Raw genomic sequence first — 19,575 nt, 5'->3', positions numbered from 1 at the left:
TGTTTGTTAACCTGTGACTACAGGTGCAGTAGAGTGGTAGAAAAAAGACATGCAATTTTCTAAGTCACAACCTCCGACTTGGATGCATGTTACTTTACTCCATCTTTTTTTATCTTCAAATGAATAAGTTGAATTCATGTGATTCTTTTTCTTTCGGTACCGAACAAACCAGGAAGCTAGGTGAGTCGTTGCATGCATGTGCAAGTTCAAGAGACGAATCAGAATGAGGTTCTGGTACACGCGCTCAATTCTTGTGCAACAAAATGAAACACGAGACCTTCCAAATTTTTTATTTACAAAGTTGGTTTATATGTTTCTTTTGTTCAAAAGAGTAGAAGATGATTGCAATCCACGCGCTGCCTTTGTTTCTAAATAGAACCGAGACCAGGCTGCCAATTCTTGATTTCTTTGTACAACCTGAGTTTCTGCAATTTCCTTGTAAATAAAATTCGAATGGTTTCTTTTATTTAATAAAGAAACAACCGAATGTTATTCGAATATTGCATGTATGTAGTCCGACTGGCTGGCTATTTCAGGATATAAAAATTAAACATTTGATATTAAATAAATAAATAGAATGAATTAGATTTCATTTATTTATTTAATTAAAAATCAAATATTAATTTATTTTCCCAAAATAAAATGTTGATGTTAAATTAAATAAATAAATGAATTGATTTTCATTTATTCATTTAATAAAAAATCATCCATAGATTAAAAAAAAATCCTCGCGTTGTAGTCCTTTGTATCTTCAAGCCTTTTAATCTCCGGGATTTCGTACCTTAAAATATTTCCAGTCTTCTCGAGTACAAAAACCACTTAAAAATATTTCTAAAAATAATACTCCATTTCCTTTCACGGATCAATGACGTCTAGTGCAAGGGTATAGTTCACAGACGATTAGTTCCGCTCTCAGGTCTTCGTATTATACCCGTACAAACCACTGTTAAGTCTTCTACCAAATATAACCAACTTCACTAGAAATACTTGAGGTCTTCACACTGATCCTGATAACTGCTTCGAATCACTCCAACCTTATTCCTTCGATGCCTGAATATATTAATGAACTTCATACGGATCATTGTTGACGTCTTCTTCACTGCAGCTACCAAAACCTTTGTGTATATGCCCAATAAACAATCTGTACTGATTCTAGTGGAACCTAGATTATTTTAAAGTCCTTGTTCTATGTTGAGTTATCCAAACCAGTATTGTTGAGTTATACATACAGCTTCAATCATGCTCAACACTAAACGAGCACACACCACATGTTCGATGCGAGCCCGTTTTAACATACATACACACTCTCACAGATCATGATGCGAGTCCATGGGCTCACATAGACTTTTAGGTGCAATCCCATTTTCGTGTGCGATGTGAGGACACTAGCTCATTTGTACCTTTACTTTATAGGGCCACACACCAACATTCACCATCTTGTACAGATGTCGAGTGCGTCTTCAACTCCCTCTTATGGGTCGTCTCCCTCTTCTTGGAGCCCGACTCGCTCTTCAGCTACCCCCTTCTCCTCTTAACCAATATCCACCTAAACAACGAGGCTCCGAAGATTTCCAGCATGAAGTGACTTCTCTATATGGCTGTCACAGTCAATATCCACCTAAACTCGATGCGTGCCAGTGGCTCCAGCTCGCTAAACATCCACCTTGATCCCAACCTTGAAAACTATACCAGGGAAACCGATATTTCTGATTGGAGGAATAGGCCTATTAATCTCTCAAAGATTCCTAAATCACTTGGAGTGAAGGAGCTTTTTAGGCGCGAGCCCACTCCTATTGACAAGGAGCGAGCCGATGAGATCTTGAGGGAAATGTCTCAAGAGAGAGAGAGGCTCGTCTTAAACTGGCTGCAGACACTGCCCTCGACTCCATTCACTTCGACTCTGAGTTCACTGATAGCGACTTGGGCAGCGCTTATTATGATATTAACAAATAGAAAAAGCCGGTTGTTTTAGAATATCTCATTCTTGGGCTTGAGGGCGAGGAGGACGGCTCGTACTGGTCCTATGACCCTCCAAGAAGAGAGGAGGTGGTAGATGTGACAAGCCAAGTCAACGTTTCAAACTAAAGTTATGTCCCAGCTTCCTCCACGGAACCATATCTACCTACAGCTCATCCCGAGCTTGGGGATGAGATCATTTTCAGAAACAAAATTATTCCAGAAGGGGAGGAAAGTTCTAGCTCAACCCATTAAGAGGTGAAAGTCTTAGCCTGCCCCGACCTGGCATCCTCACTTACCCAAAAATACATGGCCGGCGTTGTTGACCAATTTTAGCTCGAAGGCCATGTAATTCTTCCAAGGCCGTGAATGTGATGCTACAGATGCGACCACCCCGAGAACGGGGGTTGGGTTCCTCGCATGGTCCCGTCCACCTTCCTACTCATACTAGGGATTTTTTACCTCTTCATTCATTCATCAAAGATGTCTGCGAGTATTACCAGCTCTCTCACTTCAAATCAATCCAAATAGATGTACGGTCGCCATTGCTCTGTACATCATGTATCACAAACACGGATTCCCTCCTCTCACCGTGAGGCAACTAGGTTATTTCCTTAACTTGAAGCACTCACCAAATGACTTCGCGTATTTCTACCTTTCTGTGTAGCGGTGCTACAACAAGAGAAACCTCATTCACAGCGGGCCAAGCAACTCGGGGAAGTGGAAAAATCCAAACTTTTATATTATGAGGTGCCTCGAGTTCAAACCCAATTTTACTACAACCCATGTAAGAATTCAAGCCCCCTCTGGTTGTATTTCCTTCTTTCAATGTAGGTCATTTTAATTATCAGTATTTTCTTCTTCTTTTTTATTCATCACTAGGCACCCCGCCTCGCACTGTCCTTCAAAGGCAAGAAAAGATCAATGTGGACAGCCTTCTTGGGCTCCCAACAGCGGATAGGAATATCCATAAGCTCATTACCACCTCAAACCTAGTCGAGTGTGTGATTCTGAAAGAGGGAGTAAGGCTAACTCCCCAAAAGAAGAAACCAAAGAAAAGAGCCAATAAAAGTAGGGTACCAGCCTCGCATGTTGCTAATAGTGCGAGCCGGCAGGCTCCCACCCTTTATTTTTCTGCACACATCTTACTCGCATTTTATTTGCATCTCTTGTCTGCTCGCATCTTTACTTGAAATTGTTTGCATTACATCTTTTTACAGCTCGCATTTGGCCTGTGTTAACATTTCTTTTGTTGATTATTTCAGAAATGGCCATCTCTCTCATCCCTTTCATCGAGGAGGCGCAACAAGCCATCGTAGCTTCGTGCCCAGTCAAACAAGTGGCAGCGACCACAACGGCTCGCACACAGGAGATTTCTGTTGCTCACATGATAACTTTGACTGAACGCCTTAAAGGTGGTCCTTATTCTCCAAACCTCAAGAGGCATCGAAGCTCCAAGGATGGGAGAACAAGTGAGCCCGATCCTAAGAGGGTCCTCCTCTCCTGCTGATATTCCTCCTATATCCTCCTCTTCTGCCAGCACAGTCGCGGCCACATTTGGTTGGCTCGCACAGGCCAGTGTGACCAACCAGGACATCAAGAATTGGACCTCTATATCTCTCAAAGCCGATAATGATGTGTTGACCGGGCCAAACTGAAGTGCACTTCTGCCAGCTTTCCAGGACCTGGGAGATTCGATCCATCGGCCAAGAGTGTGAAGCTGGATGCCGAGGTCAAAGCATTGCAAGGCCAAATCAATGAGCACGTGCAGGAAAAAGTTAAGATGTTGGAAAATTATAATCAAAAAATGCTTGACTTATCCTCTTCTCATGCCAAGGAGCTAAGAGAGCAGAAGGAGGCCCATGACCTGGTTGCGGATGATGCGAGAAGGGAGAGGGAGGCCCTTGAAAAGAAAGTTGCAGAGCTGGAGGGGTCACTTTCTCCTGTGACTGTGAGCCGAGAGGTCGCCCTCGCGGATACCAGGAACTTATGAGCAATAAATTTCATGAAAATATTTCTTTGCAAGGTTCCTGACGTCAATTGGGGTCTCCTAGGCGCAGGCACGGCCGGGCATGCCGAAAAACTAAAGCCGGAGATGGAGGGAGATTCCAAGATTGCTGAGGAAGCTCGAGTTGTAGCCGAGCAAGCCCAGAAGGAGCCAGAAGCCGACAAATCTTAGTTTTTTTATTTGATAAACTTTGGATGGGAAGGCGGGTACCCCGTTTGCCTCGCATTTGTATTTAAATTATCTCAACCTCAAGACCAACTCTTAACTTTGCATAATTCTAATTGTTGTATAAATTTTCATGTCTTCTGTGCTCGCATACCTTTATCATATTGTTGTTATGCTAGCTAGTTCTCTTTGTACCCCGTTTGCCTCGCATTTGTATTTAAATGGTCTCGCATCATTTACTACTTTTTCCCCTACTGGTAGAGTTATTCTAACTCTGGTCGCGTATGGAATGTTTCTTTTTACTTGAGAGCGAGCCGAGCTCACCAACTTGCATCTCCTTCCTACTCTTTTTCTTGTATTCTATGAGCTCGCGTTGCTTTTCAATTTAAAATAAGTAAAATTTACTCATGATAAACCCAAGTAGAACAAACTCGCATCACTACTGGCCTAAAATTGTTATAATTCTGGTAGCATATGGCAATTTTGTTTATTTAATAGTGAGCCGAGCCCACCGGCTCGCATCGCATTATCCACACCTTTAGCAAAGAAATTTGTAAAAAACCTCCCATTTTTTATTAAATATTTCCTCCTCGCACTATCAAAAATTCAAGCAGGTGATGCGAGCTCATATCGTCGTTGGCTTTAAACCTTTGTGAATTTGGCCTCGCATGGCGTAACTTTAGGTAGGCTCGCGAGCTCATATCGCTCATCTAATTCTGTAATCTTATTTAAATCGTTAGAAATCCATACTTTACATGCGATAACCTCGCTTTACACAAGTTGGTAGTTACAATATTATTTCCAAGTGGGCTGAGGCCCAACTCGAATTGTAAACCTTGTTTCTAAGTTGGCCGAGACCCAACTCAAATTATAATTTTAACTATTTTGTCCTTGCATTGGCATCCCTAGGACAGGCTCCCCTGCTGGATCTTAGTCTATAACAAATTTCAAAAAACAAGGCACAAAGAAATAAATAGCAATTAGGCATTCATTCATTGATAGTGGAATGTGAATCAAGTACATGCTTGTGGCCTTAGGAAGGTACCTATATTGCACTAGCCCCGAGACTTAGTAATATTTTAATAGTGCTAAGTCTGAAAATATTAATAATACTGATAATATTTGCGAAGATGGTCGACATTACTGGTCCGCAGGATTAGCTTGTCTTGCATATCGTTGAGATGGTAGGTTCCTTCCTAAAGTACCAGTTTTTATCTTAAAGGGGCCTTCCCAGTTTGCCCCAAAGACTCCATGGCTCACTACCTTAGTGTTGAGCATGACCCGACATAACACCAAGTCCCCGACTTTGAAAATTCGAGCTCAAACTTTGTTTGTTATAGTGTTGAGTTGTTCTATGTTGGTACCCCGATATCCTGATCTGAGCATCTTCTCGAGTTTCCTCGATCATATCTAAATAAAGTCAATGATTGTCTCATTTTTCTTCATGTCAATGGTCCATTCGGAATGATCCAGCTCCCACCTCCACGGGCACCATGGCCTCACATCCATATATTAGGGAGAAAGTGTTTCCCTGGCCGTAGTCCTTGAGGTCGTGTTATAAGACCACAAGACATGTGGGAGCTCATCTGGCCATGTTCCCTCCTTCTGCTCCAGCTTTGCCTTCAAGGTATGCTTAATGATCTTATTAACAGCCTCATCATACCTATTGCTTTGAGGGTGACTGGCTGCATTAAAACTCTTCTGAATTCCCAATTGTTCACAAAATTCTCTCATCTCCTTGCTGTCAAATTATTTGCCGTTATCAGAGACCAACTTGTATGGGATACCAGATCGGCACACAATGGCTCTGTACACAAACTCCTTGAGCTTCTTTATTGTAATGGTGGCCAGAATCTCAACTTCTGCCCACTTCGTGAAATAATCTACCGCAACCGTTGCATAGTTAACATTACCTTTGCTTTGGAGAGCTCTCCAATCAAATCTATTCCCTACATGGCAAAAGGCCAAGGACTCATGAGAGATGTGAGAGGGGCCACGGGGCTGTTATATTAATTGGCATACTATTGACACTTATCACAAGCTTGAGAGAACTAAAAGGCATCTTTCTTGAGCGTTGGCCAATAATAGCCATGATGGAGGATTTTCTGAGCTAGAGAACTACCCCCTGAATGATTGCCGCAAATTCCTTCAGGCACCTGCCTTAAGATATAGCTACACTCATCCCCATCTATGCATTTGAGGAGGGGCACACTGAAACCCGTTCTGTATAGGATCCCATCATATATCACATAGCGAAATACCTTGTACCTTATTCTCCTTGCCTCATTCTTTCCGTCTGAAAGCGATACTTCCTTTACGTAACACATAATAGGAGCCATCCATGTTTGGCCGAGATCACCACCAATACTGTTAATCTCGTGTTCGGGCACACTAGGTTGCCTCTGTATATCAAGAGGAATGACCCCTAACAGAGTGGTTTCACGACGTGAGCCCAGTTTGGCCAGCTCGTCCGTGCCTTCATTCTTCCCGTATGGGATAAGTTCCATCTTTACTTCATGGAACATGCCTATTATTCTTTGTGCATATTTCAAATAAAGTTCTGTCCTCGGCACTTTAGCTTGGTACCCCGCGTTTATCTGGTAGACCACGATCATGGAGTCACTAAACACTTTCAAATTCTCGACTTGCATTTTCAAGGCTAGTTTAAGGCCGTTGATTAGAGCCTCATGCTCAATATTATTTTTGGTCGTATGAAAAGCCAAATAGGTCGCATGTCTTATCTTGTGTCCCTCTAGGCTGATCAACTCAATTCTGGTTATTTCCCCTTCTCCATTAGAGGCTCCATCCACAAACAGACTCCACCATGGGGCACTGTCCTGCTTCCCTTTGTTGGGAATTGACTATGTCAAGAATCAGGATCTGTTTGACAATCAGAATCTGATCAACCGTCAGGATATAATTATTCGTTGAAGCTTCATTATCATCCGTTGACACTCTATTCAGTTATTTGTTGATGCTTACATATAAATATATATATATATATGTTGAAGCTTTAACATATATCCATTGATCAGCTTTATTCATTGAAGATATCTTAAGTGATAAGTTAGAGCTGCGAGATAAATCAGAATGTGCTGATTTATAGGATCGTAGTTGATTTAGATATGTATAAAAAATAGATGAGTTATACTGCCACGTATCTTGTAATTTATATAGTTTGATTGTAGTTGTGTAATATATAAATACTGAATAGGTTATCACTTTGTGAGAACACATAACACGGGTATTCTATAGCCTAGCAGCTCTTAAGAATATTGTTCTTGAGAGAGTTTTGTAACAATTTATTAAAGATCAATATACACTGTCACTTGATTCATCTGTGCTTTACTATTACTGCTTTACTTCTGTGATAAGTCGATTTATTTAGTAATTGTATCCAACCCCCCTTAAAACAATTACTTTACTGGGCAACAAGTGGTATCAGAGCAGTCTAATTAATTGTTAATTTGAAAATATCAAGATGTCTAGAAGTAGGAATGAAAGCATGAAAATTCAGATCCTGAAGAAAGCTGATTAATCTACATGGAAAGTAAAGATATTGATGTTCCTGGAAGCTATTGATGATGCATATGTTGATATTATCAAAACAGGATCTCCTTACCCTATGAAAAATGTGGCTATGACATCAGATGTTCCTCAACATAATATCAGGAAAGAAAAATCAAAATGGTCAGATCCTGAGAAGGCTTCAATGCTTAAGGATGCAAAAATCATGAATATTTTGCACAATAGTTTGGACAATGTGATGTCCAACAGGGTGATTTCCTACAAGACTACAAAAAAGATATGGAATGCTTTGGAGACACAGTGCCAAGGTACATTGGCAATCAAGAAGAATAGAAGAGATGCTCTTGTGCAGAAATATGATCAATTTTAATGCCAAGGCTGATGAGTCAATTACTGACATCTATGATAGATTCATGACACTCCTGAATGATCTATCATTGGTTGGAAAATAGTATGATAAAGATGACTCAAACGCCAAATTTCTGAGAGCTCTTCCAGAAGATTGGGATACCTAAGCCTCAATAATCAGGCATCAATATGATCTTGATTTACTGACACTGGATAAAGTTTATGGGATGCTAAAAACCCATGACTTGGAGATCCAACAAAAGAAAAATAAGAAAGGTCAGAAGATGAAGGTTGTGGCTCTAAATGCTGAGACTTATAAAGGTAAGGAAAAGATGAGTGAGAGGTCAAGAATAAAGAACATAGTAAAAGAGTCAGATACTGATAAATCATCAGATCCTAAAAGAGATACTGATGAGGATTCTGAGATTGAATTGGATGATTCTCAAGTTGTAGAGATGACAGAAATGTTGGTGAAAGGCTTTAAAAGGATAAGGTTTGCAAAACTATAAAGGAAAGGCGGTTTTAAGATAAAGTACTCTGAAGATGGAAAAGGCAAGTTCAGAAAGAATGAAGGATAGTACACCAAGGGAAGGAAGTTTAACAAAGCTAAAGTGACTTGTTACAACTGCAATGAAAGGGGAATCTGGATATTGAATGCCCCAAGTCAACTTGAAAAGCTTTGATCAAGACAAACTCCAAAAAAGACAGGATGGACTCATCAGGAACTGACAATGATGAAGAATGCTATGCACTCATGGAAACTCATGGAGAGGAAGTGTCAGGAACTCATAAGGTACCTTCAGTTGTTTTACCCGTTAACACTAATAATTTATCTAAACTGAAAACTTTCTTATATTCTTTGCATGTCACTTTTAAGAGTAAGTCTATTGATTTTGATAGTCTAATTGCTGAGAATAAGAAACTTAGGGAAAGAAATGATCACTTAAAAGTTGAGTTAGTATGCATGAATGAAAATGAAAAGGCATGTAAAAGGCCCAACATAATGAAACTCAAATAAACATCAAATATGTCAGGCTAGAGGAAGTTCCTGAGAAGGATATAGAAGTATTTAAAATATGGATGGCTTTAGGAAGAAAGGTTCATAGTTTCATTAGTGATAAGAATTGGAAAGAATGTCTAGGTTATAATAAATTTACTGATAGGAATATCAATAAGGTTATTAATAACACTACTCTTGTTAAGTTTGGCAGAACTGATGAAAATGGAGTGAAGTCTGTTTATGAAATTGGTTCTACCTCTAAGAATCCTGATAAGTAGAAAGCTGAACCTAGAGTATCTGATAAAAAGAAGGAAGAGCCTAAAATAAAAGAAAAGAAAAACAAGAATATAGGACTTTTCTCTAAGAATCAATTAGACAAAAAAATTTGTGAGGTAAATGCTAGGACTCACAAATCTAGTGTTAAGAGATGTAGAAATGGTAAAGGAATAAACAAGGCTAGCAATTATAAGTACATTCCTGATGCTCCTAGAAAAGCCTGTTATAATTGTGGAAATGATAATCATATTGTTATGTATTGCAGGAAGATTAAAAAGAAAGTCATTAAGATTCCTGAGTCTGATATTAGTGGTAGATCAGTACTTTACAAATAATAGAACCCTTTTTTTGCTATGCTAGCATTTGGCATTCAATTTACACTTAAAGATTATCATAGCTTGTATCACAACAATTATGATCCTTTACCTAAGTTCAATAAAATTGTTGTTTTAAATAGAACTGCTAAATTGAATGTGCATAAGAGTTAAAACTGTCTAGACAAATCCTGATGGATCAAATTCTGATGGAGCAATTCCCCATGGATCAAATTCTGATAGATCAGTTCCTGATAAGAAGTCTTCTGCTGAAAAATACATAAGATGTCAAAAAGGACCCAACAAGTGTAGGTTCTTAAAAATGCTAACTAATTTCCATATTTATGATTACAGAGAAACAAGAATAATGTGCTTGTAATGGACAATGGTTGTTCTGCACATATGACTGGAATTAAATCCCTGTTATCAGAATATGAGGAGAAGGCTGGCCCAATGGTTTCGTATGATGATGGCAATTTAGGAAAAACACTGGGATATGGAAATATAATTATTGGAAATGTCATCATATCAAATGTAGCTCTGGTAGAAGGATTGAAGCATAATCTTTTGAGCATCAGTCAAATTACCAACAAAGCATACTATGTTCAATTTTATGATAATCACTGTGAAGTAGTTCATAAAGTCAGAAAGAAGATTATTTTCAAAGCTTAAAGACTTGGAAACATCTATGAAGCCAAACTTTATACAAATACCGATGGTCCCGAAACTTGTTTGGTAACCAAGGAATCAATAAATAAAAGTTGGAAAAGAAGACACTCATGAAGGGCTTGTAATTGCAAATAAAAAAGTTAAGTCAGGAAATGAGTCAAATCCTGATGATCTAGAGTTGATTGGTGACAATGCATAGGTTGAGGGGGAGCAATATCAACAAACTAAAAGTCTACTCAAAATTCAGGTGAAAATCAAATTGGTGAACACTGCACAGACTCTACTCAATCGGGAACTAACAGCACTGATACAAGGGGAGTTTCACACGGAACTGATGTTGAAATTCAATTACTGATGATTTGTCAATTCCTGATAAATTGATTAATGCTGATGAGATTCCTGATTTTGCTACTAAGCCCATCAATGCAAATGCTGAGGGGGAGAATCATGATTAAATTTCTTGAATTTTTAAAAATGGATTGCGAATATTATCTCAATTCCTGATGGACAAGACTTGATTTTTCTTAAAAGGACGGTAACATTATTTTTTTCATAATTTTTTAACTGATATAAATTTTTTTTAGAATAATCATGATAAATTTGTCATCAGTATCCTTTTAAGATTGGGAAATAAAGAGACTTTGCTTTTACTTGCATAGCTACGCGTAATATTATGTATGTTGTCCTCATTATTACGAGGCTCCATCCATAAAAGGGCCAGGGTTGGACTGGATCCTAAGGACCGGGGCTGGACCGCACCCTTTATTTATTAAGGCCAAAATGGGCCTGGGTACCCAATATGATGTGGGTCTATGCGGTTGGGCATAGGTCCGTATTATTTTGACTGATCAGCAGAGTATAGTACACATGTTGGTTCTAGTGTCGAGTCTAATTTATTGTTGATCTCCATTAACGGCATTCCTTCTTTGAAAGTTTCATGATTACAAAACCAAAAAAATTATTGATTCAGGAGATGAATCAGGAAATTATTCATTGTTCTTTTTTAGAGGGATATGATTTATGATTAAGGCTAATAAAGGCCAATGTTTTATTCGCTCAGTTATATAAATGAATAAAGAAGTTTATAAAAATTATTTAAAGATTATTTCCGGGAGTTTCTTTTTATTATGATACTCGAAACCTATTATGATACTTTATGGGCATTTTTGGCACATTCTTGCTTTATGAATTTTTTATTTCTTTCAGTATCACATGAGGATAAAAGTGAATAGCTCTTAATAAACAGGAAAAATTGGAGAGATCACAGCTGCAGGAAGTTGGAGATGTCAGAGTGAATAAGACGAGGAAGTTAGTAAAGAGGTAATAAAATTTGAGTTAGTTGTTCTAAATTTTAGAAGGTTAGATTCATATTTCATACAATAACCTATAAACGATCTGAAACTGAGGGGTCATCTGTATATTCATTTTAATATACAGGTTTGAATTATTTAAAAAAAATTGGTGACATTCCTGACCTCAGATTTGGGGGATGTTATAGCATATTAGCATAATGTGCAGATAAATTTTGTACAGGCCTAACAGGCAAAGCATGCATGGCTGATATGCGCATATTAGGCAAAGATGGAGGTGCAAACATGGGTGCATATATCATAGACTTGCAATTAGTAAATAAATGATTAACACTACCACACTTAAAACATGTTTTTCTAGGTGCATACTTATCAGGTGTGTAGTTATTGTGTTTGTCAATCCCTACTTTCCCATTCCTATTATTTTTCTTTTTTGAATCTGCTTTGACCTCAATCTTCTCCAATCTGTCACTCAATTCCTTCATTGACAGATGCCCTACATTCAGTCTACTAGCATCATTGGCTTTGCTTGATTCTCCTTGAATAAAGCGCTTGGTTACTGAACCATACTTCTTATTGAGCTTTGCTAGTTTTCCTCTTCTAATGGTATTTTTCTCATTCAACGGATGAGAATCAACTTTCAACGAATGAGCTTTGTCTTTAGACGGATAATTCTCATTATCCGTTGATTCAACATCCGTTGAAATACCATCAACCAAGTCTTGGTCCAGTTCCTTTTTGCTCTTTTTCCAGACTTTTTTCAGAAAGACTCAATTACTTGAACTTTGGAAATTTGGGCACTCACATCTCTTGATGATTTTCAGGCCTTGATCACCTCTTGCTCACGTTCAAACTGCTTTCTCAGAATCTCTTCTTTCTTCAAATATTCAGTTAATTCATCCTTGGCAATATTACACTATATTTTCAATTTCTCAAACTTAATGAACTGAGTTTCTAACACAGCATTTCTATCACTCAAAAACAAATTATTCTCTTTAATTATATTATTTTCTTTAGTGTGTGATTTTAGTGTGACACGCAAGTGATACAATTCAGTAGACATATCATCTATAGCATCATTGCATTCATCTTTAGAAAGATTTCTAGGTTTGTAGTGATTACCTAATTGCTTGATGAATTGACTTCTATCTCATCTGACTTGGACATTAGGGCTAGGTTGACATAATTCATGTCTTCATCTGCATCCTCACCGTCAGCTGCCCAGTCACTTGGTTGAGTGATAAAAGCCTTTTCTTTTTGTTTGATAAATTCAAATTATTTTTCTTGTAATCCATAGGCTCAAACTTTCTCTTTTCTGAGCTAGGCTTTCTGCATTCATTGGTAAAGTGACCATTCATCCCACATTTGAAATATTTGAATTTAGCTTTAACCATATTTTTGTTGGATTTTGCAGCTCCAAAATTTCTCTTAAATTTGAGTTTGGAAAACCTCTTTGAGAGAAAAGCCAAATGCTCATCAATGTCATCCATTTCATCCTGGCTTGTGCAGTACTCATCTTCAGCTACCAACCCTTTTCCCTTGCCTTCACAAACACTTGTGTTTGGTACGGATTCAACAGCTTCAACCTTTAACTCTTTTCCTCTCTCCAATTGTTCAGCTACTAATACAACAGATCCACCCTTCTTTCTTCCTTTCTCCAACAGCTCATCCTGCTCCATTTCGAGCTCATAGGTTTTTAAGATACCATACAGCCTCTCTAGAGTAAATTCTTTATACTCTTGAGAATTTCTGAGAGAGACTGTCATCGGTTTCCATTCTTTTGGTAGAGACCTCAGGAATTTCAGATTTAAATCTTTAGTTTGGTAGATCCTCCCATAAAACTTTAAACCATTCAGTAGTTTTTGAAATATACTGAAAATGTCACTTAGTGACTCACCATCTTCAAAGTGAAAATTTTCATATTGTTTTATGAGAAGTTGCATCTTGTTTTCTCTGAGGTCCTTTCTCTATGTAGTAACATATATTTTATCTTGAGAGAGTAGATGAAGGTGCATCTTCACTTTACAGTGATGATAGTTGTTTTTGTCCATAATTGGGATCTTCACCCCAACATCTTTTCTACTCATGTTGTTATATTGCTTGATCTTTAAACTCTTTGTATATCATGAGCTTGCTCCGATACTAATTATTATTCCCTAACAATATATCAACAGAGTTACAGAGGGGGGTTGAATGGAATTCTGGTTACTTTTTGAAATTCTGAAAACTTCTTACAAGATATAAATGTGCTTGAATATGCTAGTGTGCGGATAAACAATAATAGCATTCAAGAACACAAAGTAAATAAATTTATCTTTAAAACCTTTATGGTGGATTGAACTTTCCACCATATATATATATATATATTTGTGTGTGTATGTATGAAGAAATCTCTGTAATACAAAGTTGTACACATCTGTTTTAAAGTAACACAACTAAGAACTTGAGAGTGCTAAGAATCCAGCTTACAAAGTCTCTCTAGTTGATATGCTTGAATGTGTTCTAAATCTTAGTTTTTTATTACTAGCTACTCTTGGTTTATATATTACCAAGTTACATGTGAAATAAGATAAAAACATAAAACCTATTAGCTAGGTCCAATCACATGTTTCTTTATTTCTTTATCCAATGTAATCCAGTTAGATACTGCATCTTTGAACATCCCTGTTTTGCATGGAAATGCTTCATTTTCTTGTAAATCCTGATTCCAGGCTGCCACATTTCTTTTGTATACAATCAATCCATATGATTGTCAGGTCCCTTTTAACTGATATTTGAATTGATTATCGGTTGAGGGTTCATAGGTGTTACCCATTGAAATTTCATTTGTCATCCTTTAAAACTTGACTAGCTCATCCATTGAAAGTATTCTGAATTATCCGTTGAGCTTTATAGGGTCATCCATTGAAGCTTTGTAGACTAGTAGTTGAAGTCATTTCCATAGCAGTTGATACTCTTTCACTATACAAAATTACAAAGCATCTTCTATATACAATTAGCCTACCTATTGTGTATATCTTTCTAGTAGTCAACATGACTTAGAAATAACTAAAACTCTCAAAATCCCAAACTAATCTAGTATACAGAATGTATTATAAACTTATTGAATATAAGCTACTCTTTCAATGGATAAATAATATGATCATCCGTTATAAGCTACTAAATCATTTAACATGTCTACTTAGAGTCTTTTTGGTAAGTTATCATCAAGCTTCCAACATATTCATTACATTAAGAATTTCTTTGTCATCAAAGCCATGGAATTATTGTTCATCTTCTCAATCTCTTCCATGATGTAAAATCATCTTCACCATTCTCCTCTTCACAGCCCTTGTAATTTTCAGAATCAGACCCTTCCTCATGGATCTCTTCAATCTTTGCCTTTCCCGAATGTTGTGCTTTCCTCTTGACATGATTGTGGCGCCCCAAAATCCGGGGTCAAGGATCTAGGAGGCCACGCCATCTTGAATACTATATAACACTTATCTCGTATCATAATATATAAATGTTCATACTTTTACAACCCCACACTTATCACACACACATTTATAGGTTATTGTCTTGGATACGAACCATTCATTACTAGAGTAAATCAATCCACAAAGTGATAATTATTACAACCCAAAAGTAGTTAAGTCTTACCGGGGAAATAACCTTTAAGTAAGGTTAGTCCGTCGGCCAAATATTCATTTCTTATTCATTATCTTACATAAGTCATACTTGTAAATAAGCCGGACTAAAAACAACTGAAAATTAATCCAACTTATTCGATCTACCTGAGGTACAGCACCAAATATCCTACGGAACAACTGGCCGTTTCCTACCTGTTTACTGGATGTGAGTTTCATGATAGGCATCTTGATTCACTGTTGTGTTGTGTCAATTTAAGAAAACAAGTGTGAGCTATAATGCCCAACATAATAATATACAGTATGAAATGACTGTATGATAAACTCAAGTATAATGCTATATACGATAGATGCATTTTATTAAAAATAGTTTTTCTTGGTGATACACACCTTCTTTTTTAAAATAATTCTTTGGTGGATTTATTTTCCTGCGAATACCTTAATAGTAAACCCAGCACCTAGGCTTGGGTTACGGTATTGCATCACAATTCCAATTGGAAGAATTTTAGGACATTCACTGGAGCCACCGCATACGATGATCAGTCCTACTTCGGAAATAGTAACCTTTTTTACATGTAGAGGGACGACTTCCTTACTCCCGGTTGTCACCCTAGCCGCATTCAGGCTTTATATGCTTCCCCATTCCACCCGGGTATGTTTTGAATACTTCGTATATCCTTCAGTACACATGGTACCTTCTCATACGGAAAATTAATATAGCAGTCTCCCCAGTCCATGAAGTACTGGATCTCTACCTCACCTTTTTCCTTTTAAGAATCCTATCATATACTTGGAATCATTGAACTATATCGAAGTTCCCCAAGTATTTTGCTTGTTGATAGGCATAGCTCATCTCATATATTTATATATATGTACTTTCGAAAGTTTTCGGAGGAAGTACTAAGGATGTGAGTTGACCGTTGTCAACAGATAAATAAATAAGGGGGCGTTTTGTTTTAAACAATATTCAAAATATTTAACATAAGTCAAGAAAATATTCTCCGACGATATGAAATTATTCGAATGATTTTCCGAAAATCAAAAAGTAATTTAAATCAGGTTTTATGATTTTTAAATCATATTAAATCATTTAATAAATAACTAATAATTAAATATTAATCATTAAATAATTAAACCTTGAATAATTATACTTTAAAAGAATATTTGAAATAATATTCCTCAACTAATTTATGTTTAAGTAATTTAAAGTAATCTTTAATAATTAATTGAGTTTGAAATAAATAATCATTGGATAATAATTCTCCTATTTTAAATGAATAAATGAATTAATATCCATCATTCGGGTATTTAAATATAGTTGAGGGAATGCGATTTTTGGAAATCGTTTTAATAAAAGTTCGAGGTATTTAATGTTTAACGTCAAGTCCCTTGGAACACAACTACTAGACTTTAATCGTCCTAAAATATCACCGGAATTATTCCTAGGTTTTTATTTTAAAATCTCGACCGACTCTCAGTCTTATAATTATACGTCACGCTCGTAATGGCGTTAAACATTCTACGACATAAACATATCGTACAACATCCCTACATTATGTGAAAACTCAATTACTTAGTATCATGGCAAGCATGGCATTTATGCAAGTGATAATAAAACAATCCTTTCATAACACAACAGTAATAGAGTTGGGTTCGTAAACTTGTCTGGGTATCTCGAGGTGGAGGATGTTCTAGGGTCCGCTCGAAAATCTATAACCATAAATATAAACCGTTTCGTTAGATCTCGTTCTAATTTATGGCGACTCGTACTCATATGCCACTTAATATTCATTTTCTCACTTATTTTACCCTTATTAATTCTTTAAGTACTTATTCATGTCATGGTCGCTTCCTTTTCGAACTACCTTATATCCGTTTATATTTTCATCGTCGGCTCCGCTTATGAATTCTAACGGCTTTCTAATTGCGTGGTCTTGGTTCCGATATTTTTATAAAATTGAAAGTTCATTGTTTTCACTTGAAATTTTTATAGATTTAAAGGAACTCTATTTACTACTCTCTGTAAAAATTTTATGATTTATGAATGTTTTTAAGATCATTTCTATTTCCAAAATTCTTAATTCGTAGAAGTTTTTGTCACGTAAATCACTTTTAGTAAAGTGGTCATAACTTTTGATCCGTAAATCGGAATCAAGCGATTCAAGTGCCTAAATGATCCTTATAACATTTTATATCATAATCAATGTTATTTTTCAAGAAACTACAGTTTATATCCTCGGAACTTTCTGCAGAAACTTAATGTTATGTTTTGTTCATTTTAGAGAGATTACGATTACAATCTGAGTTTTGTTTACGCCTTAAATCTCTATACTAACACCAAAAATCATCAAATAATCATCACCACACTAACTCCTCTCAAGAACATTATGTTCTGGAGGCAACAATCATCAACCTTAAATCTACTTAACTAAACATCAAGATTACTACAAATCATTCACCAAAACTATGTTTACAACTATGTTCCAAAAGATTCTTGAACTTAAACCTTAAATAAAGATGAGTCAAAGATTTATACCTTTATTGAAAGATTGATATGTGTTCTTGATGATGGTGAAGTCTTGGGAGTGCTTGGTAGGGTTTTTGGAACCTAAATCAACCATTAAAATCAAGAAACCAAAGAATAGTTATTATTCATACTATTCATTCTCATCTTTCTTGAATTTATTTCACTCATCAAATCTTGATAAAATGAGCTTAAAAATTTATCTTACCTTATTTTAGGAGTATGAATCTTAGGAATTAATGAGGGATTTTTGCCATGACTAGAAGAGAGGTTTTTGAAATTGATTTCTTGCTCCTCTTTGATGAAGATGAATGAAGAAGAAGAAGGTGGGGGAGAGAGAATTTTGTGTTGTGTTTCTTGAATGATTCTTGAATAAGATTGTACTTGATTTGTATATCTCCTAGTATATGTCCTAGAACTAGAGTATGTTGGCATATCTTTGAACAAATCTTGCTAGTTTCTTAGGTTATAATCTAATCTACTTGGTTTTTATGTTTTAGCTTACTATTTCTAGCTTTAGGTTATCATTCCTACATGGCTTAGGTTACTATTTAATAAAGTAACCATGGTTAATTTTCTACCATAGTTAGTTAGCGTGATACATTTATTTATTCGTTTACGCGTTTGTTCGGTCACTTAATCGTTTTTGTAATAATTTCTTATAAACGGTTCACGACGTAAATCCTTTCGTATTCATTCTTTATGTTTTGAAGTATCGTTCTTGGATATAAATCTGTAGGGTTTTCAATTCGTAATAATATTTTGATTCCCGTAATCCTCGATGGTTCGTAAATACGGTCATTTTTCAAAGTTCATTTTCTTCGAAAACTAATAGCGTTTATATACACTCATTTGGTACGTATAATCGTGTTATCAACTCCGAAACTCAATTTCTCATGCACAACATAGTGTGGGCTAAAAAGTTTTCCCCGTCTATCAAGATTACTATTCATGAAGCATTTTTACAAAGTCTCATAAATTGGAGTTATTACAGTCTTCCCCTCTAACAAGGATTCTGTCCCGGAATCAATTAGAAAATAGGTGGGAATATCTATTCCTCATTGCATCTTCCAGTTCCCAAGTTGACTCTTCAACATTTTGATTTCTTCACAAGATTCTAACTAGCTTCACAGTCTTGTTCCTCAGCACTTGTTCTTTTTGGTCCATTATTCTTACCGGTTGCTCAACGTAGGTCAAGTCTGGTTGTAAATCTACTTATTCATACTCTATCACATGTCGCGCATCGGCATGATATTTCCTTAGCATTGACATGTGGAACACGTTGTGCACTTGTTGTAGATTAGGAGGCAAGGCGAGCTCGTAAGCTAGAGGTCTTATTCTCCTCAAAATTTTGAAGGGTCCTATGAATCTGGGACTTAACTTCCCTTTCTCTCCAAACCATATTACTCCCTTCAATGGAGATACCTTCAACAATACTGAATCCCCTACTTCGTATTCTCTATCTTTTCTGGTCTGGTCGGCTTACTTCTTTTGTCTATCTTGAGCTGCTACCAGTCTCTTCCTAATGAGTCCCACTAATTCTCTGGTTTGCTGGACTAACTCGGGTCCTATTATCTTGTGTTCTCCAACCTCATCCCAATATAGGGGAGAGCGGCATCTCCTTCCGTAAATAGCTTCATACGGAGGCATTCCTATGCTAGCCTGATAGCTATTGTTGTAGGCAAATTTGATCAGGGGTAAGTGGTCATTCCAATTCCCTATAAAGTTGATGGCACATGCACGCAGCATATCTTCTAGGGTCTGAATAGTCCTTTCGCTTTGCCCATCAGTTTGGGGTGGTAAGCGGTACTCATATTTAGTATGGTGCCTACACACTCCTGGAAGCTT

At 36.8% G+C, this 19,575-nt stretch overlaps 1 protein-coding gene across 1 annotated transcript; it reads right to left on the bottom strand.

Moving 5' to 3' along the window:
• Nucleotides 1-5,641: 5,641 nt before the first annotated feature.
• Nucleotides 5,642-6,636, bottom strand: LOC141680023 (uncharacterized). Its single transcript, XM_074486358.1, has 3 exons — nucleotides 6,286-6,636; nucleotides 6,017-6,078; nucleotides 5,642-5,870 (listed from the first exon to the last, which is right to left on the bottom strand). Exons 1-3 carry the CDS (start codon nucleotides 6,634-6,636, stop codon nucleotides 5,642-5,644), a joined length of 642 nt encoding a protein of 213 aa, XP_074342459.1.
• Between the last annotated feature and the right edge of the window lie 12,939 nt (nucleotides 6,637-19,575).

The sequence above is a fragment of the Apium graveolens genome, chromosome 8, assembly GCF_009905375.1.
Source record: "Apium graveolens cultivar Ventura chromosome 8, ASM990537v1, whole genome shotgun sequence".
NCBI lineage: Eukaryota > Viridiplantae > Streptophyta > Magnoliopsida > Apiales > Apiaceae > Apium > Apium graveolens.
This window is presented reverse-complemented; position numbering and strand designations above follow the sequence as displayed.